General features: G+C 31.8%; 1 protein-coding gene across 2 annotated transcripts; it reads right to left on the bottom strand.

Moving 5' to 3' along the window:
* Positions 1-10,160: 10,160 nt before the first annotated feature.
* Positions 10,161-11,874, bottom strand: LOC114181542. Of its 2 annotated transcripts, XM_028068019.1 has the most exons (5): positions 11,697-11,874; positions 11,076-11,162; positions 10,909-10,994; positions 10,615-10,754; positions 10,161-10,513 (listed from the first exon to the last, which is right to left on the bottom strand). In XM_028068019.1, the coding sequence occupies exons 2-5, from the start codon at positions 11,158-11,160 to the stop codon at positions 10,180-10,182; spliced, it is 645 nt and encodes a 214-aa protein (XP_027923820.1). In that variant the 5' UTR covers positions 11,161-11,162; positions 11,697-11,874; the 3' UTR covers positions 10,161-10,179. The 2 variants fall into 2 exon arrangements, with proteins under 2 accessions (XP_027923820.1, XP_027923821.1); XM_028068020.1 differs by lacking the exon at positions 10,161-10,513 and having other exon boundaries at positions 10,520-10,754.
* Between the last annotated feature and the right edge of the window lie 6,713 nt (positions 11,875-18,587).

Below are 18,587 nucleotides of genomic sequence, written 5' to 3'. Positions count from 1 at the left end.
AGGAGGGGGTTTCACTGGGAGATATAACACCAATGAGACCTGAGTCTAACCACATAAGGCATTGACACCAGAAATACAAATACTTCCTAGTGTAGTCATGGACGTAGGCATACACATTGTACGCCGAACCACGTTAAATTCTCTGTGTCTATTTTTCTCTCCTTTATTCTTCCTTTATTGCCTTGTTCGTAACAATTGGTATCAAGAGCCATTTTTCTTAGTATGATCTATGGTTGCAACATTGTTTGATCTTCTACATCAAAAAAGATTTGGTTTCTATTTTTTCTTCTTGGGGATCTCAGTTTAGAGAAGTAGTGGGAGCTTTGGTCAAAAGTCGCAACAGGAGCTTTGGTCAAAAGCCGTAGCAGGAGCTTTGGTCAAAGGCAGTAGGAGCTTTGATTAAAGGCAGTAGGAGCTTTGGTCAAAAGTCGCAGCAGAAGCTTTGGTCAAAAGCAGCAGGATCTTTCGTCAAAAGCAACAAGAGCAATGACATTGGAAGAAGGGAAGGTGAGGATTGAGAATTTTATGGCAGTGACTTCGGGTTCTGGAAGATGCAGATAGAGGACTACCTGTATCAGAAGAAGTTGTATCTACCCTTAACAGGGCAGAAGCCAACCGACATGGAGCAGGCAGAATGGGATTTGTTAGATCGACAAACACTCAGTGTGATCCGGTTGACATTAGCCAAGAATGTTGCGTTCAACATCATGAACGAGAACACAACCATAGATTTGATGAAGGCGTTGTCAAATATGTATGAGAAGCCATCTGTAGCCAATAAAGTGTATTTGATTCGCAGGCTAGTCAACCTAAAAATGGGTGAAGGTAACTCGATTACTAATCATATTAGTGAATTTAATACAATTATTGTGCAGTTGACATCAGTGCAGATAACATTTGATGATGAGGTGAAAGCATTAATTTTATTATCATCTCTTCCGGAAAGTTGGAGTGCAACTGTTACTGCAGTTAGTAATTCTGCAAGTAATAGTAAGTTGAAGTTTGATAACATCCGTGACTTGATCTTAAGCGAAGATGTTCGTAGGAAAAGTTTAGGGGAATCTTCCAGTTCTAGTTCTGATTCAGCATTGAGTACTGAAACTAGAGGAAGAAGTAGCCATAAAGGTCGTAATCAAGGCCGAGGCAGATCAAAGTCTAGAGAGAAATCAAAACCAAAATTCCGGAATGATATCACTTATTAGAATTGTCAGAAAAGGGGTCACTTTACAAATCAATGTAGGGCTCCAAGGAAGAACAACAACAACAAGAGGCAAGATGATGATCAATCAGCAAATGCAGCAACTGATGAAATTGAAGATGCACTATTATGTAGTCTAGATAGTTCTATTGACTCATGGATTATGGACTCAGGTGCGTCATTTCATACTACACCTTCCTTAGAATTATTATCTAACTATGTTCCAGGAAAGTTTTGGAAGGTCTACCTTGCAGATGAAAAATCTCTTGATATTATAGGAAGAGGTGATATCAATATCAGAACCTCTAATGGAAGTGTGTGGACTTTGAATAATGTTAGACATATTCATGCCTTAAAGAGAAACTTAATATCTATAGGGCAGTTGGATGATGAGGGGCATTACACCACCTTTGGAGATGGACACTGGAAAGTAATGAAAGGTAATCTTGTTGTTGCTCATGGAAAGAAGCAAGGATCTCTTTACATGATTGCATATGAGGATATGATATCAGTTGCAGAAATTGGCAATAGTTCCTCTTTGTGGCATCAGAGGCTTGGGCGTATGAGTGAGAAAGGAATGAAGCTCATGGTCTCAAAAGGTAAAATACCTAACTTGAAGCATGTTGACGTTGGACCTTGCGAACATTGTATTTTTGGAAAGCAGAAAAAGGTTAGCTTCTCCAAAACAAGTAAGTCGTCTAAAGTTGAAAGACTAGCACTAGTGCATACAGATGTTTGGGGGCCAGCTCCAGTGAAATCTCTTGGAGGTTCAAAGTATTACGTAACCTTCATTGATGACTTTACAAGAAAGGTATGGGTTTATTTTCTTAAAAATAAATCTCATGTGTTTTATGTGTTTAAAAGGTGGAAACAGGAGGTTGAGACTCAAACAGGTTTAAAGATTAAATGTTTGAAGTCTAATAATGGTGGAGAATATGACAGTAGTCAATTCAAGGAGTTTTGTTCAGAGAACGGGATCAGAATGATCAAGACAATTACAAGAACACCAGAACAAAATGGTGTGGCAGAAAGAATGAACAGAACCTTGAATGAGAGAATAAGATGTATGAGAATCCAGTCAGGATTACCAAGGTATTTTGGGCAGATGCAATAAGCACAACAGCCTATCTCATAAACAGAGGACCATCAGTTTCTTTAGGCTATAAGTTACCTGAAGATGTATGGTATGGAAATAGGTATACCTTTCACATCTGAAAGTTTTTGGTTGTGCTTCATATATTTTGTTGAACTCTAATAGTAGAGATAAATTGGACCCTAAGGCAAAGTGATGTTATTTCATTGGCTATGGATCTGACATGTATGGCTACAGGTTTTGGGATGACCAACACAAGAAAATTATCAGAAGTAGAAATATTACTTTTACTGAAAACATGTTCTATAAGGACAGTACTGCAAAATTTGTAAATGCAAATAACCAGCCAGAGCAGGTATCATTAGAAGAAATTTCAGAAAGTGATGTAGTCAACAGAAGGCAGAATACAGAAGTAGAGCTTGAGTCAGAGCTTGAGTCAGAATCTGGGTCAGAACTTGAACAGATAGTAGAGTCTGTAACTCCTGAATTATCGACTAGAAGGTCTAGCAGAACAATTGTAGCACCACAAAGGTATTCCCCTTCATTGCATTACTTGTTGTTGACTGATGCTGGTAAGCTAGAGCATTTTGTTGAGGCTATGCAAGGAGATGAATCTATTAAGTGGGAGCTAGCAATGGAAGATGAGATAAAGTCTCTTCAGAAGAGTAAGACATGGTCTTTAACCAAGCTTCCAGAAGGAAAGAATGTTTTGCAAAACAAGTGGGTCTATCGGTTAAAAGAATAACCAGATGGCAGCAAACGATATAAGGCTAGACTCGTAGTGAAAGGGTTCCAACAGAGACAGGGAATTGACTTCACAGAAATTTTCTCTCTTGTTGTCAAGATAACTACCACAGAATTATCTTGAGTATAGTAGCTGTAGAAAATCTTCATCTAGAGCAGTTAGATGTGAAAACTGCATTCTATATGGAGATCTTGAGGAAGAAATCTTTATGGCACAACCAAAAGGTTTTGAAGTACAAGGCAAAGGAAATCTTGTATGCAAGCTTCATAAAAGTTTGTATGGGTTGAAACAAGCACCAAGACAATGGTACAAGAAGTTTAATGAGTTTATGAGAAACTCAGGATTTCACAGATGTGAAGAAGATCATTGTTGTTACGTGAAGAAATATGTTGACAGTTATATCATTCTTGCCTTCTATGTTGATGACATGTTGGTTGCTGGTGCTAATATGGCAGAAATTGACAAGTTGAAGAAATAATTGTCAAAAAATTTTGAAATGAAGGATCTTGGTCCAGCCAAGCAAATTCTTGGTATGAGAATTTCCAAGGATAGATATGAAGGTATTTTAAACTTATCTCAGGAAAAATATATAGAAAAATTGCTTAGTAGGTTCAATGTTGGAAATGCTAAAACCAGGAATACACCTTTGGGAACTCACTTAAAGTTCTCAAAAAGGGAATCTTCTCAGACAGAGAAAGAAGAAAGTCATCTGTCTAAAGTGTCATATACATCTGCAGTAGGGAGCTTGATGTATGTTATGGTTTGCACCAGACCTGATATAGCACATGCAGTGGGAATTGTGAGCAAGTTTCTATCCAATCCCGAAAATGAGCATTGGGAAGGCGTGAAGTGGATATTGAGATATTTGAAGGGCACTTCAAAGATGCATTTGTCTTTTAAAAGGAGTAATCTCACTTTACAGGGGTTTTCTGATTTAGATTTTGGAGGTAATTTGGATGGTAGAAAGAACACAATAGGTTATATTTTTACGTTGGGTGGCATAACTATCAGTTGGAAGTCTAAACTTTAAGGAAGAGTTTCCCTTTCAACCACTGAAGCTGAATATGTAGCTATCTCAGAAGCAGCAAAAGAGATGATATGGTTGAAGAATCTTCTAAAAGAATTAGGAAAAGGGCAAGATGAATCTCCGTTGTTCAGTGACAGTCAAAGTGCCATTTGTCTAGATAAAAATCTAATTCTTCACTCCAGATGCAAGCACATTGAATTGAAGTATCATTTTATCAGAAACTTGATAAATGATGGAGACATTTTTTTTGTTGAAGATTTCAGGTGCAGAGAATCCAGCACTGTCACAACAACTAAGTTGAGGCTTTGCATTGCCTCAACTGGCCTACGAGAAAATTGATGATGAAGGCACGACACTAGGTGGTAATGTAAATCAAACCCCAAGTGAGAGAATTGTTAGTATTATGGTGCTTGATTTAGTCTCACATTGCTCAAAATAGTGAGATATGGTTCTCTATTTTACTATATAAGAGACTTTATGTAAAGCTTTGAGATACACCAAAAATACAAATACTTCCTAGTATAGTCGTGGACGTAGGCATACACATTGTACACCGAACCACGTTAAATTCTCTGTGTCTATTTTCCTCTCCTTTATTCTTCTTTTATTGCCATGTTCCTAACATTCATTACGAACAACCATAAATATTTCTACATATACGAATTATATGGTTATGAAAAAACAATGGGTGATTTATATTGAGGTTGTGGCTCTCTTTAAAGCATGCGTTTATTCTCCTTTCTTCATCATTTGTTTAATGGTGTACAATATTTTCTTAATTTTTCTAAAATATAAATTATAATATCTAACTTTATATTTACATATAACATAAAAAGATAAATTGTCATTAGGTCCATGTCCTAAAACAAACCAACATTTATGATATTATTGACTAACCAATACATAAATTTAATAATTTTCTTCACCAAAATACTTATCGGAAGTTGTTTATCATATAAACATTCATTCAAAATGTATTTATATCGTTAAAATAAGATATAATTAAGGCATTTTCACCACTTTATTATATAAGCTATGATACCATGGCATATTTCATCTTAAGATATCAATAAATATGTAATAAGTTGTACTAATAGACTTAAAGTCGACTATATCCGACTTCTCAACATTTCTTTGTGGACTTAATTTTTATAGAAATTTCTTAACTAACTTCCTAAATGACTAAAGCATAACTTCTTTTATAATCTCAATTCATTTTAATTACTTTCTTTTTGTTATAAATATTTATTCTGAAATTTGTGGAATTAATACCGAAATACTTTTTAAAATGTATTTATCATGTAAATATTCATACATAAATTATTTTTATAATTGAAATCTGTAATGTTTTATTTTAATAAATACAAGCTAATTAATTGAATTAAAATATAATATATAAAATATAATTGGTAACTATTATTTATGTAACAATATATAACCATTTCATAAGAGTGATTTTTTAAACAATTATTATCATTCATACTTTTAGATTATTCTAAATAATTTATTATGTAACAATTTAAAATACATTTTTTAATTTATTATTATTATCAATCAAATAAAGAAGAAACATACCATGAAACAAATTTCAAAATAAGATTTATTTATCTTCATTCACAAATAAGGATAATGATAAAATAAGACCACTTTATGAAATAAGAGTTGGTATGTTAAAATCAGATTTTAGGTTCGAGTGTCGGTTTAACTATGTAAAATGAAGGTGATTTTTATAAATGTTTTTCCCAAAAATAAAAATAAAGAAGGTATAAAATAAACAAAAACATATATTTTAACTTTCAGATCCGACAAAGATTAACCTCGATCCTATGTACTCCCATTTACCGTCGAAAATTAGGACCACGTAGTTCTAGAAAAAAACTATTTGAAAACATATTTTTTGAATATTTTGGATTTGTAAGGAGTCACTAGTGCAGAAATTGATTTTTACCTCGCCTTATATGCCTCGGTTGTCCAGGAACCGAAGCATATAATGGCGCGGTGGCATTTTTGCAATTTCAAACAACTTTTATGCCTCGGTTCAGCTTAACCCGAAGCAAAAGAGATGTATATGCTTCGGTTTGCCAAAAATCGGTGCCAAAGGAGGCTCATATGCTTCGGTTACACAGACCCGAAGCCAAAAACCCACTAGTCGTTACCTCTTTGGCCTCGGGTGGGTCTGAATCGGTGCCAAATAGGGCTATATGCCTCGGTTCAATTAATAACCGAGGCCATATGGTTTAATTAGGGCACCAAATTCGCGAGCCCCCTTTCTCTTCTTCTTCCCCGCGCCCCTCTCTGCAACAGTACCCTTTCTCTTCTCCCTCTGGCATGGTTGTTCCAGGCGCAGTGGTGATGGTTGGATGCGCTGCTGCCTGTGCTTCTTCTTCTCCTGTGATGTGGCTGTGCGATGGAGATGGTGGAGCTGCGGTGGCTAGTGCAGGTTCCATGGCTCGTTGACGCTGCTGTTGCAGGTTGTGTGTCGCGGCTCAATGAAGCTTTGCGTGAGCGTTAATGGTGCATATCAGTGTTGGAGCGTTGCGAAGAATGCATCTTGCTCTCGTTGCTGCAATGGAGGCGTTGGTCGCAGTTTCAGATCTGCCAGATCTGCGGAGCGTTGATGATGGTTCGAATCTGGCTCGTGTGCAGGCAGTGGATCTGTGTTGATGGTGAACGTTGCAGGTGCTGCCTTGGTGGTTGCAGGTCCAGACAATGTTGTTGCTATTGCGGAACGCTGGCTGTTGTTGCGGTGTCGGAACTCGCGGTCACGGTGGAAGAAGATGGTGGTGGCTGCTGCTTTTCGCTGGCGAGGTTACAGAACACTATGGCTCCGGTTCATTTAGAACCGAGGTATAAAAGGAATTTTATGGCTTCGGGTAACGACCGATGCCAAAAGGGGTGTCTTTAGGCCTCGTCCTAATATGCCTCGGTTCCAGACCCGAGGCAAAATGAGAAAAACAACCGGGGCAAAAAGCCCTTACTGCACTAGTGAGTGAGTCCGACAAGGATTAACTTTTGTCCTACGTATCGCCATTCAAAAGGGAGAATCAAGATCATGTAGTTCTTTGAAAAACACATGTTTCGGTAGAAGAATTTTATTGGAAACATTTGTAACTAGAAAACTTTTATAGAAAATATTTGTGGGTAAAATAGATTTTTAATTTTAATGTAATATTTTGTAAAACCAAAATTATGAATATTGAAAGATATTTCCAATAGTTTTAAAATAACTAAAGTAGAAGTATATGCAAAGTGATTTTAAAATATATAAATAACTGAATTAGAAATGTACGTAAAGGATTTAAAATATTAAAATAACCAAATTGGAAGTGATTCAAAGTGATTTGAAAATTGAAATAACCAAATTAAAAGTGCATTTAAAGTAGTTTAGAATATTAAAATAACCATATTAGAAGTGCATCCAAAGTGGTTTAAAATATTACAATAACTAAATTAGAAATGCATCCAAAATGGTTAAAATATTGGAATAACCAAATTAGTACATCTAAAGTAGTTAAAATATTGGAATAACCAAATTAGTACATATAAAGTGGTTAAAATATTGGAATAACCAAATTAGAAGTATATTTAAAGTGGTTAAAATATTATAATAATAGTTTTAAAATCTTTAAAAATGTATTTTTTCATATTTTTATTATTTATAAAAAAAGACATTTTAATGTTACTTTAAAATATATTTATTTTATATTTAATGAGATGCTGAATAATGAAAAGTATGAAGTATGATTAATAATAAAATAGAGACTGTGAAGAGTAAAATAAAGATTAGCCAAAAAGTGATGTAAATAAGGAAACATGGGATATAAAGAACAAATAAAGTGTTAATAACATGGATGCAACTAAGTAAAATGTAGGGGTACGCATAGCAAAACGTGGGTGCAACCAACACTTAACATCAGGTATATGTTGTGTGAATGTGAAGGTGCTGTCAGTGAAATCATAAAAAGCAATAAAATAAACCTAAAAAACAAAAATGTGTCACATTAAAAAATAATGTTAACAACATATTATTATTTTAGATAAATTTACAAGAGTATCGTAAATCCAATACCAAGATGGGGTGAGTGTTTTGGCTGATGTTATGCTATTAAGAACAATTAACATAAAACATAAATTCTTTCAAATTTTGTTGAGAACCAATGTGATCTTACAGTACATTACGCCACATTTAGTGAAGCATTTGATAACAAGATTTTCCTCTTCCTCCGATTCGAATCAGAGGACTAGTCACAACATTCTAAGAGTTCTTAATTCGTTTTCAAATTCTTTGACAATACAATATAAGATATTGATATTGTTCATCTCATCGTTTCCTATAAAAAACCTCAAGAATTAATTCATGAATACACAAACATAAAAAACAATTAGATAAAAACGGAAAGAAATTCACTGGAACAAACTATAGTTGCAAAAGTCTCGACATTTCGAACATGTCAATCAATCATTTGTGCCACCTCTTCCACATTCTCCCCATACCAAATTACTCATAGAAAAATTATCTTTAGAAAAAAAAAGAAAAAAAAAAAAATATATATATATATATATATATATATATATATATATATATAAAAGGTACATTATTCATGTGAACAACTATAACAAAAAAAACATAAAAACATTCATCAAACAAGTCAAATTCACTTTCAAATAAAAATCATCTTTAATTAATTTCTCTTTCTAAAGGACATGCAAAATTCTTTCCTTTCGAACTCTAACCTTTAACCGGGACTGTTTCAACTCTTTCTTTAAAAATAATAATAATTCAAATTAATAAACATAAAAAAACAACTATCTTTGAATGTGGAACACAGCTTTTGAATATCCAAATGTGAACCACTATTCTGCAATAATGAGAAGATATTATATTAAAGAACTAATACATATCAGTGACCTTCTTCATGTACACCTTCAATTAAAAAAAACATCAATAAGCAAAACTGATTTTTATTATATTAAATCAGTTATTTTTTGACTTTATCTTTTTTACGTTACATCTATTATAATTTTCAAAACTACATCTTTATTACTAACTAATTTAGTCTTTTTAATTATTAATTTTAATTTAAATAACTAATAACTTCAACAAATAATTATCTAATTTAAATGTGAATTTTTAATTTTATACATTTTGTATTTTAAATTTTATATAAAATTTTATTAAGCAGTTTTATAATTCTTTGAAATAAAAAAAATATAATTTAATCTAACAATTGAAAATAAATAAAAATTAATCTCGTATAATTTATTATATAAGAAAATAAAATCAATTGTTTCAAAACTGTAAAAATATTATAACTAGCAAAAACTAAAACAAACAAATATATATATATATATATATATATATATATATTTAAATATACATCCAAATATTTGCATTATATTCAAAATTCAAAATTCACTTTTTAAAAAACTTTGTTTTCGATACTGACTTAATCAAATATGTCTGAATTTTAACTGAAAATTAAAATTTTTTTTCCCACTACTAATCTAAATAAACAAAATTTAATTTAAACTAATTAATTGTTTTAAGAAAACAAAATAAAGGCTACCGTTTATAAAACTAACCTGCAGAATATTATTAGCTCTTTTAAAGGCCGTAGGAACAATTTTAGTTAAAAATAAGATTTAAAGAATAGATATGTGTATCATTTACCTTTTCAGTTTCATTGATTTGTTTTTTCAACAGCACCTTCTAAATTAAATATTTTAATTTTAAGTCTTTTTTTTAACTATGCATCAGTATTCGTGTATTTATTACTATTATTTTTTTAATGATATTTGATGATATGAACAGTCATGAAAAATGAATAATCGTAAAATGATATATATAAATATATATATATATATATATATATATTTATATATATATATATATATATTTATATATATATATATATATATATATATATATATATATATTTCTACATATATGAATTATATGGTTATGAAAAATAGCAACACCAAGTCCTATTAAACAAAAATCTATATTGTTAATATTTGGTGAAGAGAAGAGATCTAAAATTCTTCATAAATTGTAACTGGTAGAAATATTCAGAATACATACATCACTTTTCCATGAATAATATATCACTGTACATTTACCTAATTAAAAATACAACCATAATAGTAATTAAATTAAAAAAAATAATTTCATTTTGTATTCCACTAAAATAAAATACAAAAAATGTATATACAATGATAACAATAATTAAGGTCCCTTGTATCCAAAAACAAATGAGGAACCCATGATTTGTGCTCTTTAACCTTAGCATATCCGTGTGTGCTTCATCAACCTGGGTTCTTATATCTATAAGAGCATCATCCTGCTCCATTGGACATGGGGACACTTTGGCCTTCTCATTTTGCATTATTAAACCCTCCAAATGTTTTAACCATGAATTAGTTTCACTCTTCGTAAGTGAGGATTGAGACCTACACCAAAATCATTCATATGTAAACTTTAATTCAAGTATCTAAAAAAAATTAATCGCCGAAAAAACTTCAAAGAAGAGTTGTAAGGGATAGTCACTCACTCTTTTTCGGAATCACTTAGGATCAATGCCAAAAGTTTAATGTGAAATTGAATTAGTGAAGAGTTATGTTCATCCATACTTTCTTTACTAATCAATTCTTCAAAAATGGCTTCAGCTTCTCCTTCCTTGAGATCAAGAGCCTGATTAAAATTACACACCGGAAATAACAGTGAAGAAACAATTGATAAATAAATATATTATGAATAGCTGTGACACCATAAGTGTAAATCACCACACTCCAAAATGGAAAAATTAAACGCGCAAAAGTAAAATTAAAAAAAAATAATAAAGTACCTGATACATCCTATGATTTCTTAACAAGGTTTTCAAATTCCTTGACAATACGATATAAGAGATAATACCGATTGTTTCATCGCTTCCTATAAAAATAACTCCAGAATTAATCCATGAACAAAATACAAACTCAAAAAACAAATATATAAAAACGAAAAGAAACCCACCGTCAAAAACTACGGTTGCAAAAGTCTCGATACTTCGAACATGTTCAATCAGCCAACTGTGCCACCTCTTTGACATTCTCCCCATACCTAATTTTTCACATAAAAATCCTCTTTAGACAAAACATGTACATATTTATATACTTTTTAGGCAAATCCAATTTATAGTATTTAATGCTTTCTTAAAGCTAATACAAAGAAAAAACATTTAGAATATGATGTGATTGCATTATTAAACTCTCCAAATATTTCAATTATGAATTATTTTTAGCTCTTACAAATACAAAAGTGAATGCTTAAACCATAAAATAAATAAAAATAAGTCTAAACTTCACAGTTTTCACGTTCTTAGAATAAGAGAAAGAAAATTTTTAACATGAATATGCGTGAAAGAAATTGCACTTTTATGTATATATAAATGAAGAGAGTATATAGAAAGTTGTAAAAGGTAAATGAATGTATGTCATGCATTAGACCAAAACTATTTTTCTGTCAAACTTTCTTCCACTGTGCTTTCTCATATTTTCTCTAAGGAAAAAGAGGAGAAAAAAGAAAAAATGAAGAAACAAGAGAAAAAGAATAGTGAAACATATTATGCAAGAACTAATTAATAAGATAAGTTACCTGAAGAACACGCTCTGCAAACTATTGTTTCTGCTCTTCTTCTTCACCCTTCTTTTCTTCCTCTGAATAAATTAGGTATCTTAAAGGAACGAAACCTAATATATGAAGAAGTGGAGAAATGAGTTAGGTCTCTTAAAAAGAAGGAAACCTACTCTCTCATGTTGGGACTTTGAAGGAAAAGAAATAATACACTGTTGTTTGGCTTTGAAAGTAAAAACAATACACCATTGTCACTGTCCATACAAATGTTTGCACCACAAATTTTAATTACGCTCACGTGAATTACTTTTATTTTATTTATTATTTTTTATATATTTTATGTTACTATTGAATTTTCAAATTACGATTTTTTATCTCATTATTTTATTTTCATTCTTTTCTAAATTGCATGTATTAGTTTGTTTATATTTTACTGTTTATAGAGAAAGTTTACGAACAAATATCTTATATTTTATTTTCTTATATAATCAGTTAATTTAATTTAAATTACTTTTATCTAGCTGTTAAATTTAATTTAATTTCTTATACAGATTTCAATGAAAGAAAAAGCTGAATACCGATACCAATAACAATTATGCACAGATACGAATCCCAAGTGAAGAAACGGTGACCTGAGTTGGAATGAATGGAAGAGTCAAACCCTAGAAATAGAAATTGCAGAGAGGTTCGTGTCTTCTTCATTAATATTGCCTCTTTCATACTCATCATATCTTATGCTTATTGGTTCAGAAAGGAGGCAAACAAAAACGTTTTTCAAAGAAAACAATATTCATAGAAAAGCTAAACCTGCTTCGTTAGAGACCTTAGAAGATATTGCAGAGATCTTTTGTTTCTTTTTCTCTACTTTGTTTCTTCTTTCTAAATCATATTTGTCTTCCTACATCTTTATTATTCTTTCATGATAAGTTTTCTCAAAGATAAGATAAAGGTAACGTAAATAGATAAATATGAACGTCTTAATTTTTTCTTTTGTTTTAAACTGATACAGATTAAATTTGAACGTAAATATATAAACATCTTATGGATTATATTTTATAATTACTTTAGAATCTAATAATTTTAAGAAAGAAAATTTCCAACACATTAGAAAGGTCTAAATTCAATTTAACTCCCAAATAAATATATTTTAATTTAAATTACTTAATTATATAAGAAAGAAAAAAAATCAAAGGTTTATTCATAAACTTTTTCAGAAAACTGCAAAATACTATAATATCAAAAACTAAAACAAATATAATTTTCTTTTGAATTAAGAATATTTCTAATTAAAAAATAATTTACTGGATCTTTATATCATAACATATGTACCGTTTCTATTTTTTAGTAATATCTTTTATAAGAGTGCTTTCTAAATTAAATATTTTAACTATTTATCCATGAATTTTATTATGCAGGTGTCATCAACTGTTGATGTATCCATTAATACATAAACATTTCAAGCGTATTGAAAACACATTGATTTCTGTAATAGAAAAAAATAAGTTACTTGACTAAAAGATAAATTTACATATATTTCAACTATTGCTTAAAATAAAATGACATTATAGATAAAATACAAATAATTATTAAATAGAGCACTAAACAAAAACTTTTATGTCCCTAAAAGTATTTGAGGTCAACTTCGCCGACTTCCACCATATTTTAGTCAGGACCGACTCCATCGATGATGATTAAATTTCAATTAGGGTCAACTTAGTTGAATTGTGGTCGAGCCGACTCGACTGAACTCTGTCAAATTGTGATTGGAGTCGATTCGACTGAATTTTAATTGAACTTTAGTTAGGTTAACCTGTCTCGACCTTGAACTCTATCTAGACCAACTCATCTCGACCTTCCGTCCAAACCAACTAAAAACTTAGATTAAAAATTTGAATTGGATATTTTGTAATTTTTCATATTGGAAAATCCGAATTGAAAAAAAGATATTCAATTCAAAAAAATATAAAATATAGATCAACTTAAAATCTAAATTTAATGAAATAAATTTTAAATGGATTAATTTTTAATAAAATAAACTTTAAATGAATTCGATCGGAGAAAAAATAGATCACATATCAAGAAAATTGGAAATTTATGTCCACCCCTATCAAGTAAACACAATTTAATTTAAACTAATTCATTTAAGAAAACAAAATAAAGGCTACCATTCAAAAAGTTTCTTTTGAAACCGCAGAATATTATAAACTTTTAAAGGCTGTAACAATTTTTTTTTATCAGGAACCATTCTTTTTACAAATAGATTTACATAACTTTTATGTTCTTAACGTGTATCATTTACCTTTTCAGTTCAATTGATTTTTTTTTTAAATAGTACCTTCTAAAACAAATATTTTAAGTTTAAGTTTTTTTTACTTGTGCATGAGTATTCGTGTATTTATTGTTATTTTTTAAATATATTTGATGATATGTAAAACAGTCAAGAAAAAAATAATAATCATAATATATATATGTATATTATTTATAAAACATTCCAACAATAAAATAAAATTTGTATAAAAAAAAAAATAAAGCTAATAATATTAATATAGATATTCAACTCACAATTGAAATGTATAAATAATTCGTACACATTGACCAAATAAAACTATTCATTACGAACAACCATAAATATTTCTACATATATATGAATTATATGGTTATGAAAAAAAAGGGTGATTGTGATATTGATAATTTTAGCCCCAGACATATAATTTATGTATTTGTAGGAAAAGAATGGGTGATTGTTTGTTAGATGCTTGTTCTCCACCTATGTTATATTGAGGTTGTGGCTCTCTTTAAAGTAGGGATGACAATATGAACCTGGCCCGCAGGCCTGCGAAAAAAACGTAGGGCAGGTAAAAATGTCATAGTATGAATATGAATATGATAAAAATGTTGAATTATCAATTTATCATCCAACTCCCCAAAGTCTTTACTTAATTTTGTGAACTTCTTAAAGTTTCCCAATTTTTAAACATTGAAAGTTTTATCATAAGAATAAAAAAAAACGGGTTACTCCGCGGGCCCGCGAACCAAGTGCGGGGCGGAGCGGACCAGTGAAATCAGCATACATAAATTGTATGGGACAGGGTGGGCCAATCCGCGATGTGCGGGCCGGCCCGCATTACCATCCCTACTTTAAAGCATGCGTTTATTCTCCTTTCTTCATCATTTGTTTGATGGTGTAGAATATTTTCTTAATTTTTCTAAAACATAAATTATAATATCTAACTTTATATTTACATATAACATAAAAAGATAAATTGTCATTAGGTCCATGTCCTAAATCAAACCAACATTTATGATATTGACTAACAAATACATAAATGGTAATCTAAGACTTGATTATGGTGATGCCATACTTTCCAACGTTTTGTTTTTTTTTTCAAGTTATCCCTGTAAGTAGACATCTAATTTCTTTGAGAAGCTCAATTCATTTTAATTATTTTCTTCACCAAAATACTTATTGGAAGTTGTTTATCATATAAACATTCATTCAAAGTGTATTTATATCGTTAAAATAAGATATAATTAAGGCATTTTGACCACTCTATTATATAAGCTATGATACCATGCCAGATTTCATCTTAAGATATCAATAAATATGTAATAAGTTGTACTACTACACTTAAGTCGACTATATGTCACTACAAGAGAAATTATTTTTAACGGAGGTTATTTTTGGCATTTCCGACGGTTTTAACCTCCACTAAAGGTGTTACCCGCGATTTGGTTTTTCCCTAGAAAAGCCAGCGTCGTTAACGGATTACCGACGGTTTTCAGCAACCTCTGGTAAAGTTGTACTTATTGGCAGTTCTGGAACCCTCGCTATTTATCGGTGGTTCTAGAACCCCCGCTATTTATCGGTGGTTCTGGAACCCGCGCTATTTATCGGTGGTTCTGGAACCCCGCTATTTATCGGTGGTTTTGGAACCCCTGTTACTTACCGACGGTTCTGGAACCCCCACTACTTACCGGCAGTTCTGGAATCTCCGTTACTTACCTACGGTTCTGGAACCTCCTCTACTTACCGACGGTTTTGAAACCTCTGCTACTTTCTGGAAGTTTTTAAAATAAAACTACTTTATAAAATAAATTTTCGATCTAGAGATTCAATTTTTTATGATAGACAACTAGAATACAAACAAATAAAATAACAAATGGCTTCTTTTATTAGTTCAAAAAGAACACAGTTTTCAATACACATTGCCAATAAATCCGAATTCCAAGTGAATTGGATTGAGTGGAAGAGTAAAAAAACCCTGATATTAGATATGGACGCGACACATATTTTCTCATTCAAATTCACCGTTTTTATTTAATTGAATTATATATTACTAACAATTGTCACAAATTAAATTCAGACGGGACAAGACAAATAGATAAATAGTTGAAAAATAGAATTTGCAATTGTTATCATAATTTATTTTGAAAATTTATAGATTATGAAATAAGAGTTTGGTATGTGAAAATCAGATTTTAGATTCGAGAGAGTTGGTGTCCGTCCTAAGACGGTACCTTTAACTATGCAAAATGAATGTAATTTTTATAAATGTTATTTCCTAAAAATAAAAATAAAAAAGGTATAAGAGAAACAAAAATATATATTTTAACTTTTGGATCCGACAAAGATTAACCTCGATCTTATGTATTTCCATTCACAATAAAAAATTAGGACCATGTAGTTCTAGAAGAAAACTATTTGAAAACATATTTTTTGAATATTTTGGATTTGTAGGTGTTAGGTTTATAGAGGAGGGGGTATCACTGGGGAGATACAACACCAATGAGACTTGAGCCTAACCATATAAGGCATTGACATCACTCTCAACCCAAAACCTTAAGGCAGTGGGTTTATGAGTCTTTATTCTTATATAGTGCTCTACTTTTTCATTTCTGGTCAATGTGGGACTTAGACTCACACTTGGATTCTTAACAATCTTCCCCTCAAGGGTGAGTCCCTTCAACCACATTGGTACACTTCCCCTCCAGCAGAAGCATTCTCAACCACGAGTACTCCTTTTTTGCCCTTTTCTGTACCACCATTTTTCTTAACGGGACACGCTTTACCTGGAACCCTTGCCAGGAAGACTTTCGATACTAGGACCATACTGCAGTCGTTTGAGCCAGTTTCAACCATCGACTCTGATACTATTCTAAGCGATGTGGGACTAAATCAAGCACCATAATACTAACAATTCTCCCACTTGGCATTTGATTTACATTACCACTTAGTGTAGTGCCTTCATCATCAATTTTCTCGAAGGCCAGTTGAGGCAATGCAAAGCCTCAACTTAGTTGTTGTAACAGTCTTGATCAACATATCAGCTGGATTCTCTGCACCTGGAATCTTCAACAAAATCAAATCTCCATCATTTATCCAGTTTCTAATAAAATGATACTTCAATTCAATGTGTTTGCATCTGGAGTGAAGAATTGGATTTTTAGCAAGACAAATGGCACTTTGACTGTCACTGAACAATGAAGGTTCATCTTGCCCTTTTCCTAATTCTTTTAGAAGATTCTTCAACCATATCATCTTTTTTGCTGCTTCTGAGATAGCTACATATTCAGCTTCAGTGATTGAAAGGGAAACTCTTCCTTAAAGTTTAGACTTCCAACTGATAGTTGTGCCACCCAACGTAAAAATATAACCTGTTGTGCTCTTTCTACCATCCAAATCACCTCCCAAATCTGCATCAGAAAACCCTTGTAAAGTGAGATTACTTCTTTTAAAGGACAAATGCATCTTTGAAGTGCCCTTCAAATATCTCAATATCCACTTCACGCCTTCTCAATGCTCCTTTCCGGGATTGGATAAAAACCTGCTCACAACTCCCACTGCATGTGCTATATCAGGTATGGTGCAAACCATAGCATACATCAAGCTCCCTACTGCAGATGCATATGGCACTTTAGACATATGATTTTCTTCTTCCTTTGTCTAAGAAGATTGCCTTTTTGAGAACTTTAAGTGAGTTTCCAAAGGTGTATTCCTGGTTTTAGCATTTCCAACATTGAACCTGCTAAGCAATTTTTCTATATATTTTTCCTGAGATAAGTTTAGAATACCTTTAGATCTATCCCTGGAAATTCTCATACCAAGAATTTGTTTGGCTGGACCAAGATCCTTCATTTCAAAATTTTCTAACAATTGTTTCTTCAACCTGTCAATTTCTGCCATATTAGCACCAACAATCAACATGTCATCAACATACAAGGCAAGAATGATATAACTATCAACATATTTTTTCACGTAACAACAATGATCTTCACATCTATTAAATCCTGAGTTTCTCATAAACTCATTAAACTTCTTATACCATTGTCGTGGTGCTTGTTTCAACCCATACAAACTTTTATGAAGCTTGCATACAAGATTCTCTTTGCCTTATACTTCAAAACCTTTTGGTTGTGCCATAAACATTTCTTCCTCTTGATCTCCATGTAGGAATGCAGTTTTCACATCTAACTGCTCCAGATGAAGATTTTCTACAGCTACTATACTCAAGATAACTCTGATGGTAGTCATCTTGACAACAAGAGAGAAAATTTCTGTGAAGTCAATTACGTGTCTCTATTGGAACCCTTTCACTATGAGTCTGGCCTTATATCGTTTGCTGCCATCTGGTTCTCCTTTTAACCGATAGACCCACCTGTTTTGCAAAACCTTCTTTCCTTTTGGAAGCTTGGTTAAAGACCATGTCTTATTCTTCTGAAGAGACTTTATCTCATCTTCCATTGCTAGCTCCCACTTAATAGATTCACCTCCCTGCATAGCCTCGGCAAAATGCTCTGGCTCACCAGCATCAGTCAACAACAAGTAATGCAATGAAGGGGAGTACCTTTGTGGTGCTACAATTGTTCTGCTAGACCTTCTAGTCGGTAATTTAGGAGTTACTGACTCTAATA

Source organism: Vigna unguiculata, chromosome 4, assembly GCF_004118075.2.
Source record: "Vigna unguiculata cultivar IT97K-499-35 chromosome 4, ASM411807v1, whole genome shotgun sequence".
NCBI lineage: Eukaryota > Viridiplantae > Streptophyta > Magnoliopsida > Fabales > Fabaceae > Vigna > Vigna unguiculata.
Note: the sequence above shows the minus strand (reverse complement) of the source record. Positions and strands in the feature narration are given on the sequence as shown.